The 16,754-nt window shown below is 40.3% G+C and overlaps 3 protein-coding genes and 2 long non-coding RNA genes across 6 annotated transcripts in view; 2 read left to right on the forward strand and 3 right to left on the reverse strand.

Annotated features, from left to right (window-relative positions):
• ddo (D-aspartate oxidase) overlaps positions 1–1,571 on the reverse strand; it is a 22,897-nt gene extending 21,326 nt beyond the window's left edge. Inside the window, exon 1 of the mRNA XM_015057521.1 lies at positions 696–1,571. The gene's annotated coding sequence lies outside the window, so the exon portion shown is untranslated. The remainder of the gene's footprint in view (positions 1–695) is intronic.
• Positions 177–6,703, forward strand: zbtb24 (zinc finger and BTB domain containing 24). Of its 2 annotated transcripts, XM_015057518.1 has the most exons (7): positions 177–354; positions 1,917–2,715; positions 2,816–2,983; positions 3,314–3,397; positions 3,485–3,568; positions 3,664–3,745; positions 4,456–6,703. In XM_015057518.1, the coding sequence occupies exons 2-7, from the start codon at positions 1,953–1,955 to the stop codon at positions 5,312–5,314; spliced, it is 2,040 nt and encodes a 679-aa protein (XP_014913004.1). In that variant the 5' UTR covers positions 177–354; positions 1,917–1,952; the 3' UTR covers positions 5,315–6,703. The 2 variants fall into 2 exon arrangements, with proteins under 2 accessions (XP_014913004.1, XP_014913003.1); XM_015057517.1 differs by lacking the exon at positions 177–354 and having other exon boundaries at positions 1,697–2,715.
• Positions 6,623–10,454, reverse strand: LOC106962869 (uncharacterized). Its single transcript, XR_001428070.1, has 2 exons — positions 10,369–10,454; positions 6,623–7,413 (listed from the first exon to the last, which is right to left on the reverse strand). It is a non-coding gene; the product is annotated as an uncharacterized LOC106962869 (long non-coding RNA).
• Positions 8,591–12,315, forward strand: LOC106962868 (uncharacterized). Its single transcript, XR_001428069.1, has 3 exons — positions 8,591–9,318; positions 10,451–10,543; positions 10,661–12,315. It is a non-coding gene; the product is annotated as an uncharacterized LOC106962868 (long non-coding RNA).
• A 239-nt stretch (positions 12,316–12,554) lies between these two features.
• The window catches only part of foxo3a (forkhead box O3A), a 19,642-nt gene continuing 15,442 nt past the window's right edge, over positions 12,555–16,754 (reverse strand). The window contains exon 2 of the mRNA XM_015057519.1: positions 12,555–14,065. Coding sequence (XP_014913005.1) covers positions 12,794–14,065 — 1,272 coding nt within the window. The 3' untranslated portion in view covers positions 12,555–12,793. The remainder of the gene's footprint in view (positions 14,066–16,754) is intronic.

Here is a 16,754-nt window from a genome sequence, read left to right on the forward strand (position 1 = left end):
GGTCAAATTATTTTTTAAATTTTTTAATTTAATTTTATTTTATTTTTTTATGGACTCGGAAGCTGCGAATCCGAGGCAAACTTCAGCAAACTTTCCCATCTTCCAATGACCGTCCTTTGGTCGGGAATCGCGAACGTACAGGTCCTAAAGGCGGTTATGCCCAGCATATACATTGGTTTGTAGTTAAGGCTGCGGACAAACGTTACTGTTGATCTACAAGTCATGCATCGTTTTGTTGTCCATTCATAGCGTTTGTGCGAAGCCAATCCTGAGCATGTGTAGATCAGCGCACCGCAGATCATGCGTTACATCTCGCGATAAACGAGTCGCTTTGACACACTCAGTTCAACGAAGGTAAGGTCCTTAAAGCTCACTAGTTTTGGTTACATTGCTGCTCTCAGAAGCCTGCTGAATGAAGCGTTGCTAGCAGCCATACATTATAGATGGCTGCTATAATGCCATCTATAGTCGATAGATGGCATTATAGCAGCTGGTTAGCTATGTGTTAGCTAACCAGCTTCATTCGTGTCAGCCTGGGATGCATTGGTTGAAAAGGCTAGCTTGACTGCTAACTGTCAAGGCTTCAATTCATCTCTTAAACATTTAATACACCATATGAACGCTGCTAATATAATACAAAACGCATTGAAACCAAGCAATGACTAAATGTATCAGTTCGGCTTTGTTGTTCCAACCTCAGAGGAGTCCACTACGGAGAGAAGTTGGTCTGAAACAAGGATAATTTCTGTATGGTGAAGGAGAAAATTTGAAGCTAGTTAAATCACCATGGCAACAGAGCTCAGAGGCTACTTCAGAGCAATTTTCTCAATATTTTCTAAACCCTGTTTTGAATATTAAAATAACCTAACAGATCTGAGGTCGTTAACATCTTGTGTTGATTATCTGCGTATAATTTATGATAAATGTGCTGACACTACTTTTTTTCTTCTTCTGCCTGTCAAGAAGCCTGCAGTTTGATCAAACCTGAAAACACGTTTGACTAAAATATGAAAACACAGCTGAAGAAAGTAAAAATGTTAAAATGAAGGGGGGAAAAAAAGCATGATTCTTTAACACTGGACATCAAGATTTATGACATTTAAAGCAAAGTGCTTCATGTAGAAAAATGGAGAACGTGTTGTCTCACATATAGATAAGCTGAACTGCAAGAAAACTTATAAGTTGACTTATTACAATGTTTGAACATTATAAAATTGAACATTTATATCTGAAGTGTTAGAAAAAGGACTGATTCTTTGCTGTTAAAGAAAACAAGTAAAAATGTTTGTACACAGGTGGGTAGAGTAGCCTGAAGTAATACTAAAGTGAGAATAGCATTACTTTAACATATTTTGCTTAAGTAAAGGTAACAAAGTAGCTATTCAAAAAATTACTCAAGTAAAAGTAATAACTTATTTGGCAAAAAGGCTGTTCATAATTGAGCAAAACATCAAACATTAAGTATTTAAACATTACATCATCAGAGAGACCAAAATATAGTTATGTGTATTTTATGGTATTAAAGATAAAAAAATAAGTTATGTAAATAACATAATTAGAAAGTAACAAAAGATAAATCAAGCAGATTATTTTTTTCCAAATCAATTTCCTTTAATATGAAATTTTAACAAAAACATTTGTTTGGTGAATTTTTGGCTAAAGGAAGCTTGTTCTTCATTCATAGGTAGAGTATCTAGAAAACTCAAGTAAAAATAGCTTCATAGTAAACTTACTCAAGTAAAAAATACAATGTAGTGAAAATACTCTTGTAAAGTAAATTTTTTACAAAGAACTACTTAAGTAAATATAATTGAGAACATAGCTAGCTAGCCTGCATATTGGGAAGTTATAAAAAGTGTAACAAAGGAAGATGCACGCTATTATATATGTTACTAATATTCTCTATTGTTCTACAGGATTGTTTGCTAAACGAGTTTCTTCTGAGGGAGAAGATGTCTCTGAAAGAAATGGCTCCGTCGTCCTCCATCATCCCCCTGCGCTCTGACGAACATCAGCAGAGTATTCTGAGCAAATTCGACAAGCTACGGAAGAAAGACCTGCTTTGCGACATAACTCTAGTGGTGGAGGACGTGCACTTCAAGGCTCACAAGGCTCTGCTGGCAGCCAGCAGCGAGTACTTCTCCCTCATGTTCACCGCAGAGCAGCCGGTCCCGCGGTCCACCTACAGGCTGGACGGCATGGCGGCGAAGACGTTCGGCGCGGTGCTGGAGTTCATCTACAGCGCCCAGGTGTGTGTGGAGGAGAGCTCCACGGAGCAGCTCCTGGCCACAGCTCAGAGGGTAAAGGTCAGCGAGCTCGTCCATGTCCTCACTGAACTCACAGACTCCACAGGCACGAAGGATGAGAATACGCCAGACAGAACCGAGGCAGCGGACCCGTCGAAACGCAAACGAGGGCGGCCCAAGAAAAGCGCAGGTGGACTCCGTGACGGCTCAGACGATGTCCAGGCTGCAGACGGTGACCCTGCCGAAGACCACAACACCGGACCTGGCCAGAGGCGTCAAAGCAAACGCAGGATAAGGACGCCGGTTAAATACAAGGGCTACAGGATCAGCGGTGACGGAACAGGAAGCAAAGAGCTGGGGGGGAGGGGCTACATGAGGAAGTACCCCAACACCGAGGCGCGATGCGACGACTGCGGGAAAGTCTTCAAGCACCATCTGTTTTTAAAGATTCACCAAAGAACTCACACCGGTCGTTACAGATTCCATTCAGCAAGTCTGTGACCAACACTCCTGACGTTTCCTCCCACTGAACTTTCTCCTGTTTTTGTCCCATCCCGCTCCCCATCCAGGAGAGAAACCATTCCACTGCTCCGTCTGTGGGAGGAGCTTCAGTCAGAAGCACACCTTGCTGGCTCACCAACGCATTCACACGGGGGAGAAGCCGTTCGTTTGCAGCATCTGCTCAAAAGCTCTTTCCACCAAACACTCCCTGCAGGAGCACATGAACCTCCACGAAGGTAGACCCACAGCGCTTTGCTCCTACTTCATCTGAGTTTCAGCTCATCATAAAAACTATGAGCCTTATGGTTTTCTGTTAAAAATATAAAACAACTTCCACTTTATAATAGTTGCATCTCGAGGTGGGCATTTAGCGTTTATCATTTATCATGATAAATATCTTAATTTGATTTATTGAAATAAATTCCAATTAATGATGTTTAAAAAAAAACAACCTTAAAACTGTCCTTATTGTTGAAATTATTAGTTTTACTATCTTCTCCACTGTTTGTTCAATAAAAGTGTTGGCATTTTGTTCCCCATTTTAAACAATTTTCTTGTTTCCACAGGGGAGAAATCCTACAACTGTGATAAATGTGAAAAGACCTTCACTCAAAAGAAACAACTGAAAAGCCACTACAGAGTTCACACAGGTAAGAAAACCTCCGCTAAGCACCCTCATGCTTGGTGTTATTACTTTTCACATCACTTTATATTTTCTCCTTATTTTTAATCTGAAGGTAAATCGTTACCAGAATGTGATCTGTGTCATCACAAGTTTATGGATGCAGCTCAGCTGAAGAAGCACCTTAGAACTCACACAGGTAAAAAAAAAAAAAAACTCCAAACGATTTCTTCATCTTTCTGCCCAGAAACCAAGCGACGTTTTCACAGCGTGCGGAAACTTTGTTTTCCACAGGTGAGAAGCCTTTCACTTGTGAAATCTGTGGCAAATGTTTCACAGCCAAGAGCACGCTGCAGACACACATCATGATTCACAGGTGAGGGATGGAAGCTGCTACTGATTTATTGACGGTCTGTACACAGATATCCAACGATTACACTCTCCAGTTATATTAACGCAGACTGTGACAACTTCTGTTTACCCCGACTGTTCAGCTGCTACCTCTATGGTTTAGTGTAGAAATGATGGAGAAAGGGTTTTTATATCAGGATAATGTAAAAAATCTGATATAAGACATAAGACTTTTTATTTGTCGTTATGTTTCCAGAACATAAAGAAATTGCTGTGGTACCCTCAGTGATAATAGATAAATAAAATAGATAAATAAAAGAATAAATCGTATGAATAGTCATAAACATGAAGGAGGCTTCATGAATGTTTATGACTATTGTCATGAAGTGTCACTCGGTAAACAATGACACTTTTAAAGGACTTTTAATCCAACTTTTAATGAGACTTTGCGTTAAAAGTGTCATTATTTACCAAATCACCTTTCATGACAACATACATAAACATTCATGAAGCCTCCTTTATGTTCATGTCACCCCTTCAAATAAAATGTTACCAAAAAACCTAATTAATAGTTCTTATCATCACTTTTTATCATTATCAGAGTAGTACTGTAAAATATTGTGATAAAACTTTTAGTTCATATCACCTACCTCTAATATTACACCAGCCGTAATGTTGTCATAAACAATCAGTGCTTCATGTTGATTAAAGCCTTTCTGTTACGTTCCTGTTCAGAGGTGAGAAGCCGTATAAATGTAGCATCTGTGAGAAGTCTTTCTCAGACCCCAGCGCCAGGCGGCGCCACATCGCCTCCCACTCTGGGAAGAAACCCTTCACCTGCTCCTTCTGTGGCCTGTCCTTTACCCGGCCAGACAACCTGAAAACGCACACAAAGTCTCACAACAAGGAGAGACCCGCCGCCACGGCGACCGAGGCCTCGCCAGCCGCTCCGCCAGAGGAGCCGCGCAACGTCCTCCATCTGCAGCCGTACCAGCCGGCGCTCAGCTCTGAGCAGGAGATCCAGCTGGTGGTGGCTGGCGGGGTGAACAACATCAACTTTGTTCCGGGTCAGGATCAGGAGATCAGCCTGGTCGCCGCTGACGGAGAGACGACGCAGTCGGCCCACTCCAGGGTCACCCTCCTGGCCCAGCCGGCGGGGCCGATCCAGAACCTGGCGCTGGTCGCTCAGGGAGACGCCGCGGCCCACGCCCCACAGGTTCACTCCATCGGCATGTTGGAGAGCCACCAGCCGGAGCAGATGCACGTCATCACCCTGACTAAAGAAGCCATGGACCAGCTGCAGGCCCACCACGGCCCGCCACATCCTCTGCAGATAGCGCGGCCCCTCCAGGTGATGCAGCAGCAACAGCAGCTGGCCGTGGCGCAGGAGAGCTCGCAGGTTCACAGCCAGGCCATCCACATCAGCAGCCAGGTCAGCCAGCCGATCTCCATCAGCCAGACCACCGAGCAGATCTCCAGCCACCACATCCAGGGGCAGACGTTCCAGATCCAGGCCGGGACCGTGTCATACCTGTACACCACCGGCCTTCCCCAGGACGGCTCAGAGGAATGCATTCTGCAAACTAAGATGTGAAGGTGCTAACAAACCGATGCTGCTTTAAAAAATGTCTTTAAAAGTCTTACATTTTGAGACGGATCAGAAAGTTGGCCAGTGCTCAGAACAAAAACGAATTGGAACATTTTACCTGTTTAGCTCATCGATAATAATAATGCGAAGACCTTCTTAAATGTTAAGATTACACTAAAAGAATGGAGACTCCTAATCTTAATCAATGAGAAGATTACCAAAAGGTGTCTCCGCACCCTTAAACAGTCTTAAATTGATGTGTCTAAAATTAAGGCCTTAAAATGTTCTTAAATTTATTGAAAAACAATAAACTATGATGAAATACATTCATCACACGTCTTAAATTTTGTGGTGGCAAAACAATTTATCTCATATATATCATGGAATTTATTTTTTTCTTCCAGGACTTTATTGTTGTGTAAAACTGAGACTTGTAGACATTTTCATTGCGTGACTCAGGCTAGCTGCTAATATACCCTTGCTAGCTACTACCTTGCTAGCTAGCTAGCTGTAGTACCTGGCTAGCGAGCAAGGGGGCTCGGTAGCCAGGAACTGTCTAGGTTTTAAGCATCTATCATGGGGAAGTGCTAATTTATCTGGACGATGTTCATCTTAGCCACTGGCTCACTTCCGTTCCTAACCGATATTGTTTATTTATTTGTGATTTAATTTTGTACATCTCTGTCTTGGATCAAGTCTTATGTTCTATTCATAATAGTTTAAAAAATGTCTTTAAATGTCTTACATTTGAGTTGGTGAAACCTGCAGAAACCCCGTGTTATTAATAAGCTTTGTATCATTTGACCTACTTCCCCAACAGTCAGATTTTGGGTAGAAACTGAAATGATCAATTTGGCTAATGACTCTAAATATGTTTTTGTTTTTTTTCTTTAAAGTTGTGATTAGCAGATGTTTTAAAAGTTAAAGGGCTGTATTTTGTTCTCATGTGGATACACTACTAAGGGCTTGTTCTTTGTTTGCTCTTTATATGCAGACGCTGTCATTTTCTCAGTTGTAACAGATAAACTAAACAATACAATGGTAGAACTCAGAGCTTAAATCTTGTATGGAAAAATGTTTATTTGTAAGAAATAATTGGATGTGATTTGAAAGACAACACAAAAGTCTTTACAAGAAAATAATGATGCCGTAAATTAATAAATATAAACATTTAAATGTTTATATTAAAATGTATAGAAGCAAATATATATAGAATGAAAGACGTAGCCTGAAAATGAACAATGAAAATAAAATCTTTGTACAGTGCCTTACAAAATAATTCATTACCTTTTTCTGTCTTTTTTTTTCTTTTTCTTTACATTATAACCACGATCATCATTGTATTTATTGGGTTCTATGTGATTGACCAAGCAAAAGTGGTGCATAATTGTAAAATGAAAGATATTTTTTTTTTTTTTTTACCAATAAAATTCTGAAAAGTGTGGTGTGCATTTGTATTTTTCCTGTCTGAGTTAAAAACTTTTTAGAAGCAGCTTTTGTGGCAATTACAACTGTAAGTCATGAGGGTATGTGTTTATTTTACAGCCATCAGTTTATGGTGTGCCCTTCAGCTCAAGGGCGTTTGGGTCAGGAAACAGGGCAATTATCCAAAGCGCACTAGTAAGTCCATCTCTGAGTGGCAAATGGAGATTTTGGAGTCTGGAATTTAATCTGATTAGGATGTTGTAGAATAACTTTAAACGGGCTGTTCATGTTCAAAAACCAACCAATGCATTTCAAATAAAATCATTGTATAAAGGATAACAGACCACAATTCCTCTGAAGTAAAAGAAAAGAGCAGTTGTAGCTACCAAAGGTGTCACAAACAGCTTTTAGATTATGGAGTTCCTTAATAGGGTTTTTTCACCCCTTAATAAATGAGATCATCATTTGGAATTTTTAAATGAAACCAAAACAGACTAAATCTTTAAGGACACACTTTGCCAAGAGTTCATTCGGTCTTTCTGTTCTGGGATGTAACCCACCGCTTGCTGTTTCTGCTCCCTGGGTTCTTGGCAGTGCTGAAAACTCATGAAGTGTTGAGTTTGTTTTGCTGCCAACGTCCAGGGTCGACTGCTGGCGCTGCCAAAAGGTCCTGAGCAGACCTGGGACAGAAATAGAACAGGCAAGGAGGTTTACTGCAGAGCACAAGTCGAAGTTGAAAAAAATCTTCAAGGTATCTGGATGATATTGAGAGCTTCATTATCGCCTCTCTTCAACGGGAAAAGCTCAGAACGTTAGGTTGAGATTCTGAGTTTTTGAAGTACGCTCAAGGCTCTAGCGAAAGCCTAAAAACTCCCACTCATATTTGGTTGAATATATTTAAACAATTTTCTCCATGAGTTAAAGATTTTTGAGCAGACCCCTCCCTTATTCTTATTTATTTCATTTACTTTATTTATTTCATTCGGAGATGGTATTCTGCATTCCTCGGTTATAACAAGGAGTTAACTTGAGCTACCATTGCCTTTCTGTCCTCTTGAAAATCTATCCATTTTGCTCCACACAGCTCCCACTCCCTGGATAAATGGATATGAATCCAGTTGAGAATCTGTGGCAAGAGTTTTAGTGCTCACAGACACTCTGCATATAATCTGACTGAGTTTGTGTCCAGATGTGCCAAGCTAAGTCCTAATGAGAAAGACTCACCACTTCAGCCTCTGGTGGCTGGGAAGAGTAGTGCAGCAATTTATTTCCCCTGTACTATGGTCAAACTAACAATAAATCGAAACCTTTTTCCTTTTCTGTTCAGCATTTAGAACTTTAAGAAGAAAATCCTCCATATCAGTCTTTGTAATTGCTACAGTATTTGTCTTTATTTTGATAATCAAATGTGTCGCATTTTAATGAATATTTATAACATAAAGAAAAGGATTTCTCAATTTCAAAGAAAAATTGGAATCGCAATGAATTTTTCCACACAAACTAGGAGTTTGAACTCATTGCCTCCTCAGTTGCTACATTTAATGGTTTACTATTCATTCTGTTCAAACCCTTTCAACGAATGATTTGTGAAACTTTTGTTTCAGTTTTAACACTCAGTTTTCTTCAGTTTTTAGCATCTTAGAAATACTAACCAATTCCAAAAATTCTCCAGAATGACAAGACCATGAGCACATCTAGTCTAAATGTTCTTGTCCAAAATGTTTATTTTCTCATGTGGATTTTAATATAAGTATACAATCCCTCCTCCATATTTTTTTAGCTTACTCAAAGTCAAAAAGTGATAGAGATTTGAAATAGTTGTTTTAAACCATTTTAATCAAAGCCATGTTTACATTTGAAGCAAAGTAACCCCAGAGCATTCTGAAGCCACCACCATGTTTCAGTATCAGCATATTGCTTTTGTGCAGCATTTTTCTGACTATTTTAATTTTATTTCTTTATATTTATTCCACTGTTTTTGTCCCATACAGTGCATCACTTTTGGACTCCCGTGCCCCAACCTTGTATTCTTGAATTTTATTACAGCTTTTGCTTTTTAATATGCCACCCCCTGATTACTGGCGGCTTAAATCTCTAGCCACACCTTTAAAAACCGTTGCTGATGGTGATGCTGATGGTCCTCTGGGAGCAGTAAACTCAGCATAATGAGCTCTTTTTACACACATCATGTTGATTCATTGGCTTCACCTCAAACTGAATCCTGATTGTGTCTTGATGAAAAGCATTACCTCTTTTTTTTCCCTTCTCTAATCAATATTACAGCAGCTGTGATTACATGTAAAACATGCACAACGCGTGAGCAGAGCTCCGTTGGAATCGTGTATTATCTAATTTACATAAAAACACGCATGTCCTTTTCGCCTGGGCAGCCATTAAATTTCAGCTGCCGTAATTGAGTTCATTAGATTTAACGTCCTGGTCAAGGTCATCTTTGTTACCATGGAGACAGTGAGGCTCCGCCCCTCTTCCAATGTTCAGGGCATCTTCCAGGAGCTGCGGATACAGCCATAAGCAGCGCTCAAACAGAGGCATGCACTGAAGGATGTGAAGGGTTCGTGCTTCAGGTAACTCACATATTTAATTAGAAGTTAATAAAGATATTTTAAGAAGTAAAAGATGCCGAAAAGAAATAATTGAACGTCTTCAAAATGTCATCATTGCACTATTTAAGCGATAAAGTCAGCAAGTACGTGGGACATCCCCAACATGGACAATTTATTCTCAAATGAATTCTAGAGAATTTTAATATTTAGCCATTAAAATTTGGTAAATTTTAATTATGCACATTAGTTTGTAATGTTTAGTAATAATTACATTTTAAAGTTAACTACTTTATCTTGGTAGCTAATTGAACATGTTGGTTCATGTGTGTTGTCCACCTGAGAACTGGCTGCCTCATATGTTTAGCTGGGTTGTATTGTGAATGAGTAATATCACCGTAGTAAATTTACGACTAAAAACCTCTAGCTAATAAAGTTTCTGCGTGGAAACTACAATGAAAGTTTGAATTTAGCTTTAGCTAGTTTTGCCACAGTGCTACTAACGCTGCTAGCTAGCAGAGCTTCATAACCCTGAAACAGGCGATGCTAATTAACGGAAAATCTCATGTTGTCAGGGAAACAGCGTTATAATAGATATAAAAGACTTTACCATTTCTTCATTATTGTTGTCTTAATGACGAACATTTTTTGCTTACATTTAGCCTAATTTGTTAACGTTCTTTCATACGGTTTGTTTGAAAGAACGTTGTCTTATGAAACTGAAATTCATAAGACAAGGTAATTTTATTTATATGGCACATTTTCAGCAAAATATTGTCTTCTAACAATGGCTCTGTTCTTAAAGAACCAATTTAATGTAATTTGTGATTATTTAAAAACAATATACTTCATTGTTTTTCCCTCTGCGTCACTGCTGACTTGTGAAGACCTCGTCCTTTTCTGTTCTCTCTGCCCTTCACACATACTCAGTACCTGTAAGTGACCAGTAGGGGGTTCTGTTTTTTCACTAGTCATCTTTGGAGCATTCTACTGAGGCCTTTTAGTCACCAACCAGAAAACACAACAATTTGCCATATGTAATGTAAAAACGTGACATCAGCTGCTGAGGCGCACCTTCCTCAGCAACACCTCATCTTGATCTGAGCAGCTTCGTTCCTCCTGGATACAGCGTGTGATTGGTTCTTGGCTCATGCAGGTCCTACCCAATAGCAATTCACCTTCGCCGTGCCCTGCAGAGTGAAGTCAGCAGCTGTGCAATACCTTTACAGGAAACCGAAGGAAAAGAAAGGTACAAACATCCTGATTTTCAGTGGTTCTTGACATTTATTTACACATACTTTCTTTAAAAAACTGGAAAGAATTACATCTGCCTTTTTTCCCTTCTCCTCTTTCCTTTTTTTTGTAGGACCAAGAGAAACAAATCATGTAGGCAGTGAAATCACTTAGAATCGCCATTATATTTTCATTCACCCAGAAGAAAACATCTTGAGAATAGTTTCACAGATTTTTTTTTATTTTTGTTTGGATTTTAATGTTCAGCTAATGAACAGATTCAGCCAAACCTTTGCATCTCATCTACAACAAAATGAAGGCTGGTTTGGAAAGTAGTGTTTTGATATACACTTAACTATATTTGCAGAAGGAAATAAAACAATACCTGACCTGAAAAAAGTATTCACATCTCTTGAACCTGTTCATATTTTGTCATGTTACCACAAATTCCTGTGTATTTTTTTCATGATAGACCACCACAGTGTAGGACATTATTGTGAGTTAGAAAGTTAGCTCGTTCAGAATTACTAGTATTTAGACCACGAAGTTCAAATTTTTGGTTTTTAATTAGACCAAACCATCTTCTTTAATATTGAATGTAATGCTTAGATTGTGGTTAGAACAGGACAAACTATGACAAATGCATTCAAGAGATATCAATGCTTTTGGAAAACATTGTAAATATTTTCTTTCAAATAATTTAACTAAAAAAAAAACACATTTAAGAAGTTTTAGCCTCTGGTTCCTACAAAAAAAGTAAGCTGAAAATTATTTAAGAACACCGACTTTTACTTTTTATTCACTGTAGTTCCTCATATATCCACTTATTTATATGCAGAAAGAATTTTGGCAATATGATAAATACTGTGGTTCCCTCTCTTATTGGCAAAGAAGATGGCTCTAGAACTATACACGCCCTTGTCTTGCAGGGTAGAACCCATTTTCCAGAGCACCTGCTGAAGTGCTGATAACAAAACGAGCGGCTGCTCCATCTGCAGCCACTCCCTGCTATCTTCATTAAAATAGCACCAAGAACTCCTTCCAACATTAACACTGGCATGTTGCGACCAAGGGCTGATTCTAATGGTTGGGTTTGCTAACGCAGATGGTGGGAAAATCCCCTTCCTCAGTTTCTGTCCTAAACACAGAAGATCACTTCCAAGAATGGAAAACGTTGGACAGGGATCTGCTGCAGTGATAAACCTCTTCCAGAGGAAAATAATTCACAGTACCGTCACTAAAATCACGGGAGAATTTGGTTTTAGGAAAAAAAAAAAAAAAAAGGTACAAAAACCACACAATGCAGACCTGTTCACATCTTGATAAGCCCTTATCCCTTCACAGACTGATATTTAGTGCTCGACTCGGTGCATCATTGGGGAAATGTGTCAGAAACGAAGCTCATCGAGTATCCTCCACTTGAACGGAATAATGGGACATTCTCTGCAGCTTTGTTTTTTTCCTGTAAACAGGCCGTTGGCAAGAGGCGGACGGCTGGTTTGGCAAAAAATGTTGGTCTAGGTATGAAAGGTGGTGAAATAGCAGAGAAAGCAGGTGGAAAACACAATTCATCTTCGGTTACACCTATCACTTGGTGATACGAGTGATTCCCTGAGACTAACATGAGTTGATGCTTTCCAGAAAGATTTACATCAGCGCCGTTTCTCCCGGCATCCTGGCAATAATCTTTTTTTTTTTTCTTTGCCTCAAGGACGCTGCTGTACAATGGCGTGTAAAGGCCATTGTACGGACGGGGAAAAAAAGGAGTAAATTTCTGCCAAAAAAAAATAAAAAATTAAGAAAATTCCTGAGATCCAAAAGTTGAAGATTTCCAAGAGAAGAAACTCTGAAATTTTAGATAAATCTCAGGAATTTTCAAGGAAAAAAACTTGGAAATTTTTCGACTTTTGAAGCTCTGAAATTTCAAATTTTTTTCTAGAAGGTATCAGATATTAACCTCAAAATTTGAGATTTCTTTTAGCAAATTTTTGACTTTTCAAACTCAGAAATGTCCAAGTTTTTTTTTCCTTAAATTTTGAAATTAATCTCAATTTGGCAGAAATTTACTTCTTTTTTACCCCTATCCACAATGGCCGTAGTACGCCGTCATACCGCTATGTGTGTCTCAGACACTTGAAATACAGTACCGCACTAAATGCCTCACATTAAAAACATTGGAAGAAAATATTACATAAATACACTTTTTCCCCGCTAGGTGCTCAATGCAGAACAGTGAACCCAAATTTACACTTTGAGGTGCTGCTCCTCAGCTCGGCACCCAGTTCTGAGGGGAGGTCTGTTTTGCGCCGGAGAAACTTCCCGAGTTTCTGTTGCCGTTCTGGGTGGAGGTGGAGTCAAGGCGGACGTCGAAGCTCAGATCCAGGCAGTCCGCTTCCATCAGTTCGTTGCGGATGATTGAGTCCATGTCGTACTCCAGACTGTCGTTGAACACGTCCAGGTCCAGATCACCGGGGAAGCGGTCCTGCATCGTGGCGTTCTTGCCGGGAGACTTCAGGTGTGGCGGCTTGCTGTTGGCGTGGCCGCCTCCATCGTTGTCGGGGGTCGGCAAGCCAGCTTGCCAACCAGGCACTGAAGCGCTTTGGCCCACTCCGCTGAGATTAGCCATCATGGGGTCCTTGCGGAGCAGCATAGCGTTTCGGCGAGAGTTCTGCAGGGCAATGGCGGTGCTGGCCTGCGACATCAGGGGGTCAGACTGGGTGAGCAGGACGTTGTTGTGGCTGGGGGAGTCCAGGCTCAGCAGGTCCTGGTGATCACTAAAGTGCGAGATGGAAGTGAAGGTGGTCTGCTTGTTCTCCTGGATGGTCTGCATAGGTGACTGCCGCAGGCTTGTGATGGACGTGGGACTGAAGAGAGGGTTTGACCCGTAGCCTCCAGAAGGACTGCCGGTGCAGCTGAAGGTAAACACAGAGCCTCCCTGGCTGATGGCTCCGGGATCTTCCTCTCCAGGAGGAGGCTGCTGGGTTGCAGTGAGGCTGATGTTGTCCAAAAGGTTGTCCATCAAGTTGTCCGACAGCCCATCATTCAGGTTCATCGTACCAGCCAGGTCAGGGAGTCCCGTGGGTCCTGTGGACGGGGACATGCTGCTGGGGCTGGAGTACAGCATGGGGGACAGAGGGGAGTCATCGTCGGGGACCTCGTCCAGCTCTAGGTTGGCCAGGATTGGGGACAAGCGGCCGCTGAGCGTGCTGGCATTGGAGTTGGTCCGGGAGCGGAAGTCTGTCCAGGCGTCCAGCTCGTCGCTGCTGCGGGACGTTGGACTCCCTGTCCATTTGGAGAGGCTGGAGGAGCTCTCAGAGCTGCCGTCCTGCGCAGCTTGCAGAGAGGCTTTCTTCTTGGTGGCCCGTCCTCGGGCTCCCTTGATGTACTTGCCGTTATCCATCGACACGGCCCGGCGACGGGGAGCTTTGCCTCCTTTACCGCCTTCCGGGTTGACTATCCACCAAGAGCTCTTCCCTGTCCCTTCATTCTGGACTTTCACAAACCGGCTGTGGAGGGAGAGATTGTGTCGAATGGAATTCTGAAAAAAAACGGAACAAAACACATGGTGTAAGGTAGGAGTGGACAATATGGACCTAAAGTTATCTCACATTATTTTGTGGTAAGATTGTGATAAGAAGCATTTGTGGATTCTTTTTTAGGTAAGTGTATGGCTGTGCTCCTGTCTTTTATTCACCAATCATCTCTAACAAACCTCTAAAGCCTTCACCAAACAGCTAAGATGTGTCCCTTTAAACTAACTGTATTTACCCTTTAGATGACTCCTGAACGGAATTGGTTACACACCTTTATTTAGGGGTAGCAGAGTACAAATCCATGTCAGACTTTTAGGTGTAGAAAATGTTGAAAACCATGCATAATTTTGCTTCCACTTAACTGCTTTGTGCAATACCATTGTGAGAATTGCAGCATCCAGCATTTCTGGAACTTAAACTTTTCAGTAAACTATCATTTTGACAATCTTTTTCCCCCTATTTTGTCTCACAAAATTTTCCAGCTTGATCCAACCAATTAATCCAGGAATAAGAGTGAAATGCAAATGAAATGAAGTTGGTACAGGATAAGGAGTAGACATATGAACATCCACCACATTGTTCTATATTTCCCTTATGCACTATCAGAGAAAAAACAAAAAGCAAGATTGTTATTGCAATAAATTCCATGTCCAGAATTTGGTCAACCTTATGCAGAGCTGTTAAAATGATCAGAAACACGTCAACCGAATAACGTGAACACATATGGTCATAGATCAGACGGCGTGAAATGAGAATAAACAAGCGATGCAAACCCTTCAAAGCTGGATGTGTGGGTTTCATCTGTGTGTATGCAAGCTGCGTGAATAACTGCAGTCCAACAGACTGCTTTGCACCTCTCACTCTGTCCTATTTCTGGCTGCTCGGAAAGGTCTGCAGGATTTCTCTGGAGATCTTCCCAAGCATGTACAAAATTAAACAGTTGGAACCTGCACACCCAGCCCAGTCACATCTCACAGAAACCAGAGACTCTGCAGAGATCTCTGCAGGCCACAGTCCAGTCTGAAACAATCCCATTATGATTCGATTGCAACATTAAAATCACAAGTTTTATTTCTTGACGACAGAACAGGCTCTGCTCGTCTTTATTAGTGTTGTACAAAGCTGCACATCTGTAACATGGACGTGCAGCACAAGGTTAGATCTTTTCAAGATGTGGCAGGATGAAAACACCTGGAAATGTGATGAGGAAATTGTATTCGCAGTTCATTGAGATTAGCACAACACAGAGGAGCCGTACCATTAACCACAATGTAATCTTGTACAAAAGTAATAGATAATTTGCTTGAAGGGCAAACTTTAGCGATCTTGTTGCCCAGTAGACGGGGCCACCCTGAAGAGTGAGCCTTTTTCTCCATATCAAATTTGGTCACAGATCAGTTACAGGGAACCTGTAAAAAATTTAAAAAGTCAGCTGGGACTAACGTGGCCAAAACAGACGCTCGATTTCAAGTTCACAAGTATCTAATCCTACACAAAGAACAGTTTTTTCTTTTGCTTTGTTTTTTCAAACCAAACCATTTAAAAGTTTCACAATCGTCACAAAGAAGCCTCAGAAGAAACATCCCGACATGTTGCTCATTTTGTAAGTTGCAAGTTGACAGCAGAATAAAACCACGTCCTATGTTCAGTTTACTGTAATCCAGTACAGCAGAATGGCAGTAAATAAATGAACTTTTACGTCCAGTTTTGACAGAGGTGGTAGTGATTCTGCTCTGCGGTCTTTTACTAGGCTGCAATTTGTGGTGATGCCGAATTGGACTGCATTGTATTACAACAGGCAGATGTACAACCACAAACAAAGGTTAAAGCACTGAATCTAAACAATTCTGGCACAAAGAAAATGGAACATAAAAACTTTTTTTTTTAAAAAGGTACTTATTTACCAAAGAAGGATTGGGGCTTTTGGGTCATGTAGAGTTCATTTAGGAGTCGTTCATTCAATCCTGTTAGAGTTATTAAAAGAAATCAGATCAACTTTTGCATCTATTAAAAGAGGTAGTTCAGAACTTAATACAACACTGGTATCAATGTATAAACACAAATATTTAAAAATAAAAATTGTGACTGCTTTCATTCTAATTTATTAATGATTATTTATTACAGTTATTATAATGTTAGAACATTTATTTATTATTTTGATTTTGATGCACAGGCTTCAACAAAAATAACTGCTACTAAAACTTGAATTTTATTTTTTTAGGGATGCTGCTTATTGTGGAAAATATCCCTTTTACCAGCTGATAATTAATCAGGCTTTTTAACAGTTTTGAAACTTTTACGTTTTTAAACTTTATTATTCCTGTATTTCTCTGTGGAAAGGCACTTGGTTATTTGTGGAAAATTTACCAATTTGCACTTTTTTTTTAATTACATATTTGAATAAAAATGCAGGTTGGAAGCTGAAATACCTCGTTGCTATGTGGCTAACATTATTTACCCTTGGATAGGCAAACGACTAGCATGTCTAGGTTGGTCACCCGTGACTGGTGATTTTCTTTAAAGAAAACTTTATCTAGAAAAATGCTTGGGATACAATATGTGTAAACACCATACATGTTTTTTTTTGACAGTTTACTGTAATCTGCAGGACATTAAGCATAAACATACTATATAGCAGTGGTCCCCAACCTTTTTATTACCACGGACCGGTCAAGACTTGGAAAGTCTTGACCC

Source organism: Poecilia latipinna, unplaced genomic scaffold (assembly GCF_001443285.1).
Source record: "Poecilia latipinna isolate Pla-1442-1.1 unplaced genomic scaffold, P_latipinna-1.0 Scaffold1468, whole genome shotgun sequence".
NCBI classification, from domain to species: Eukaryota; Metazoa; Chordata; class Actinopteri; order Cyprinodontiformes; family Poeciliidae; genus Poecilia; species Poecilia latipinna.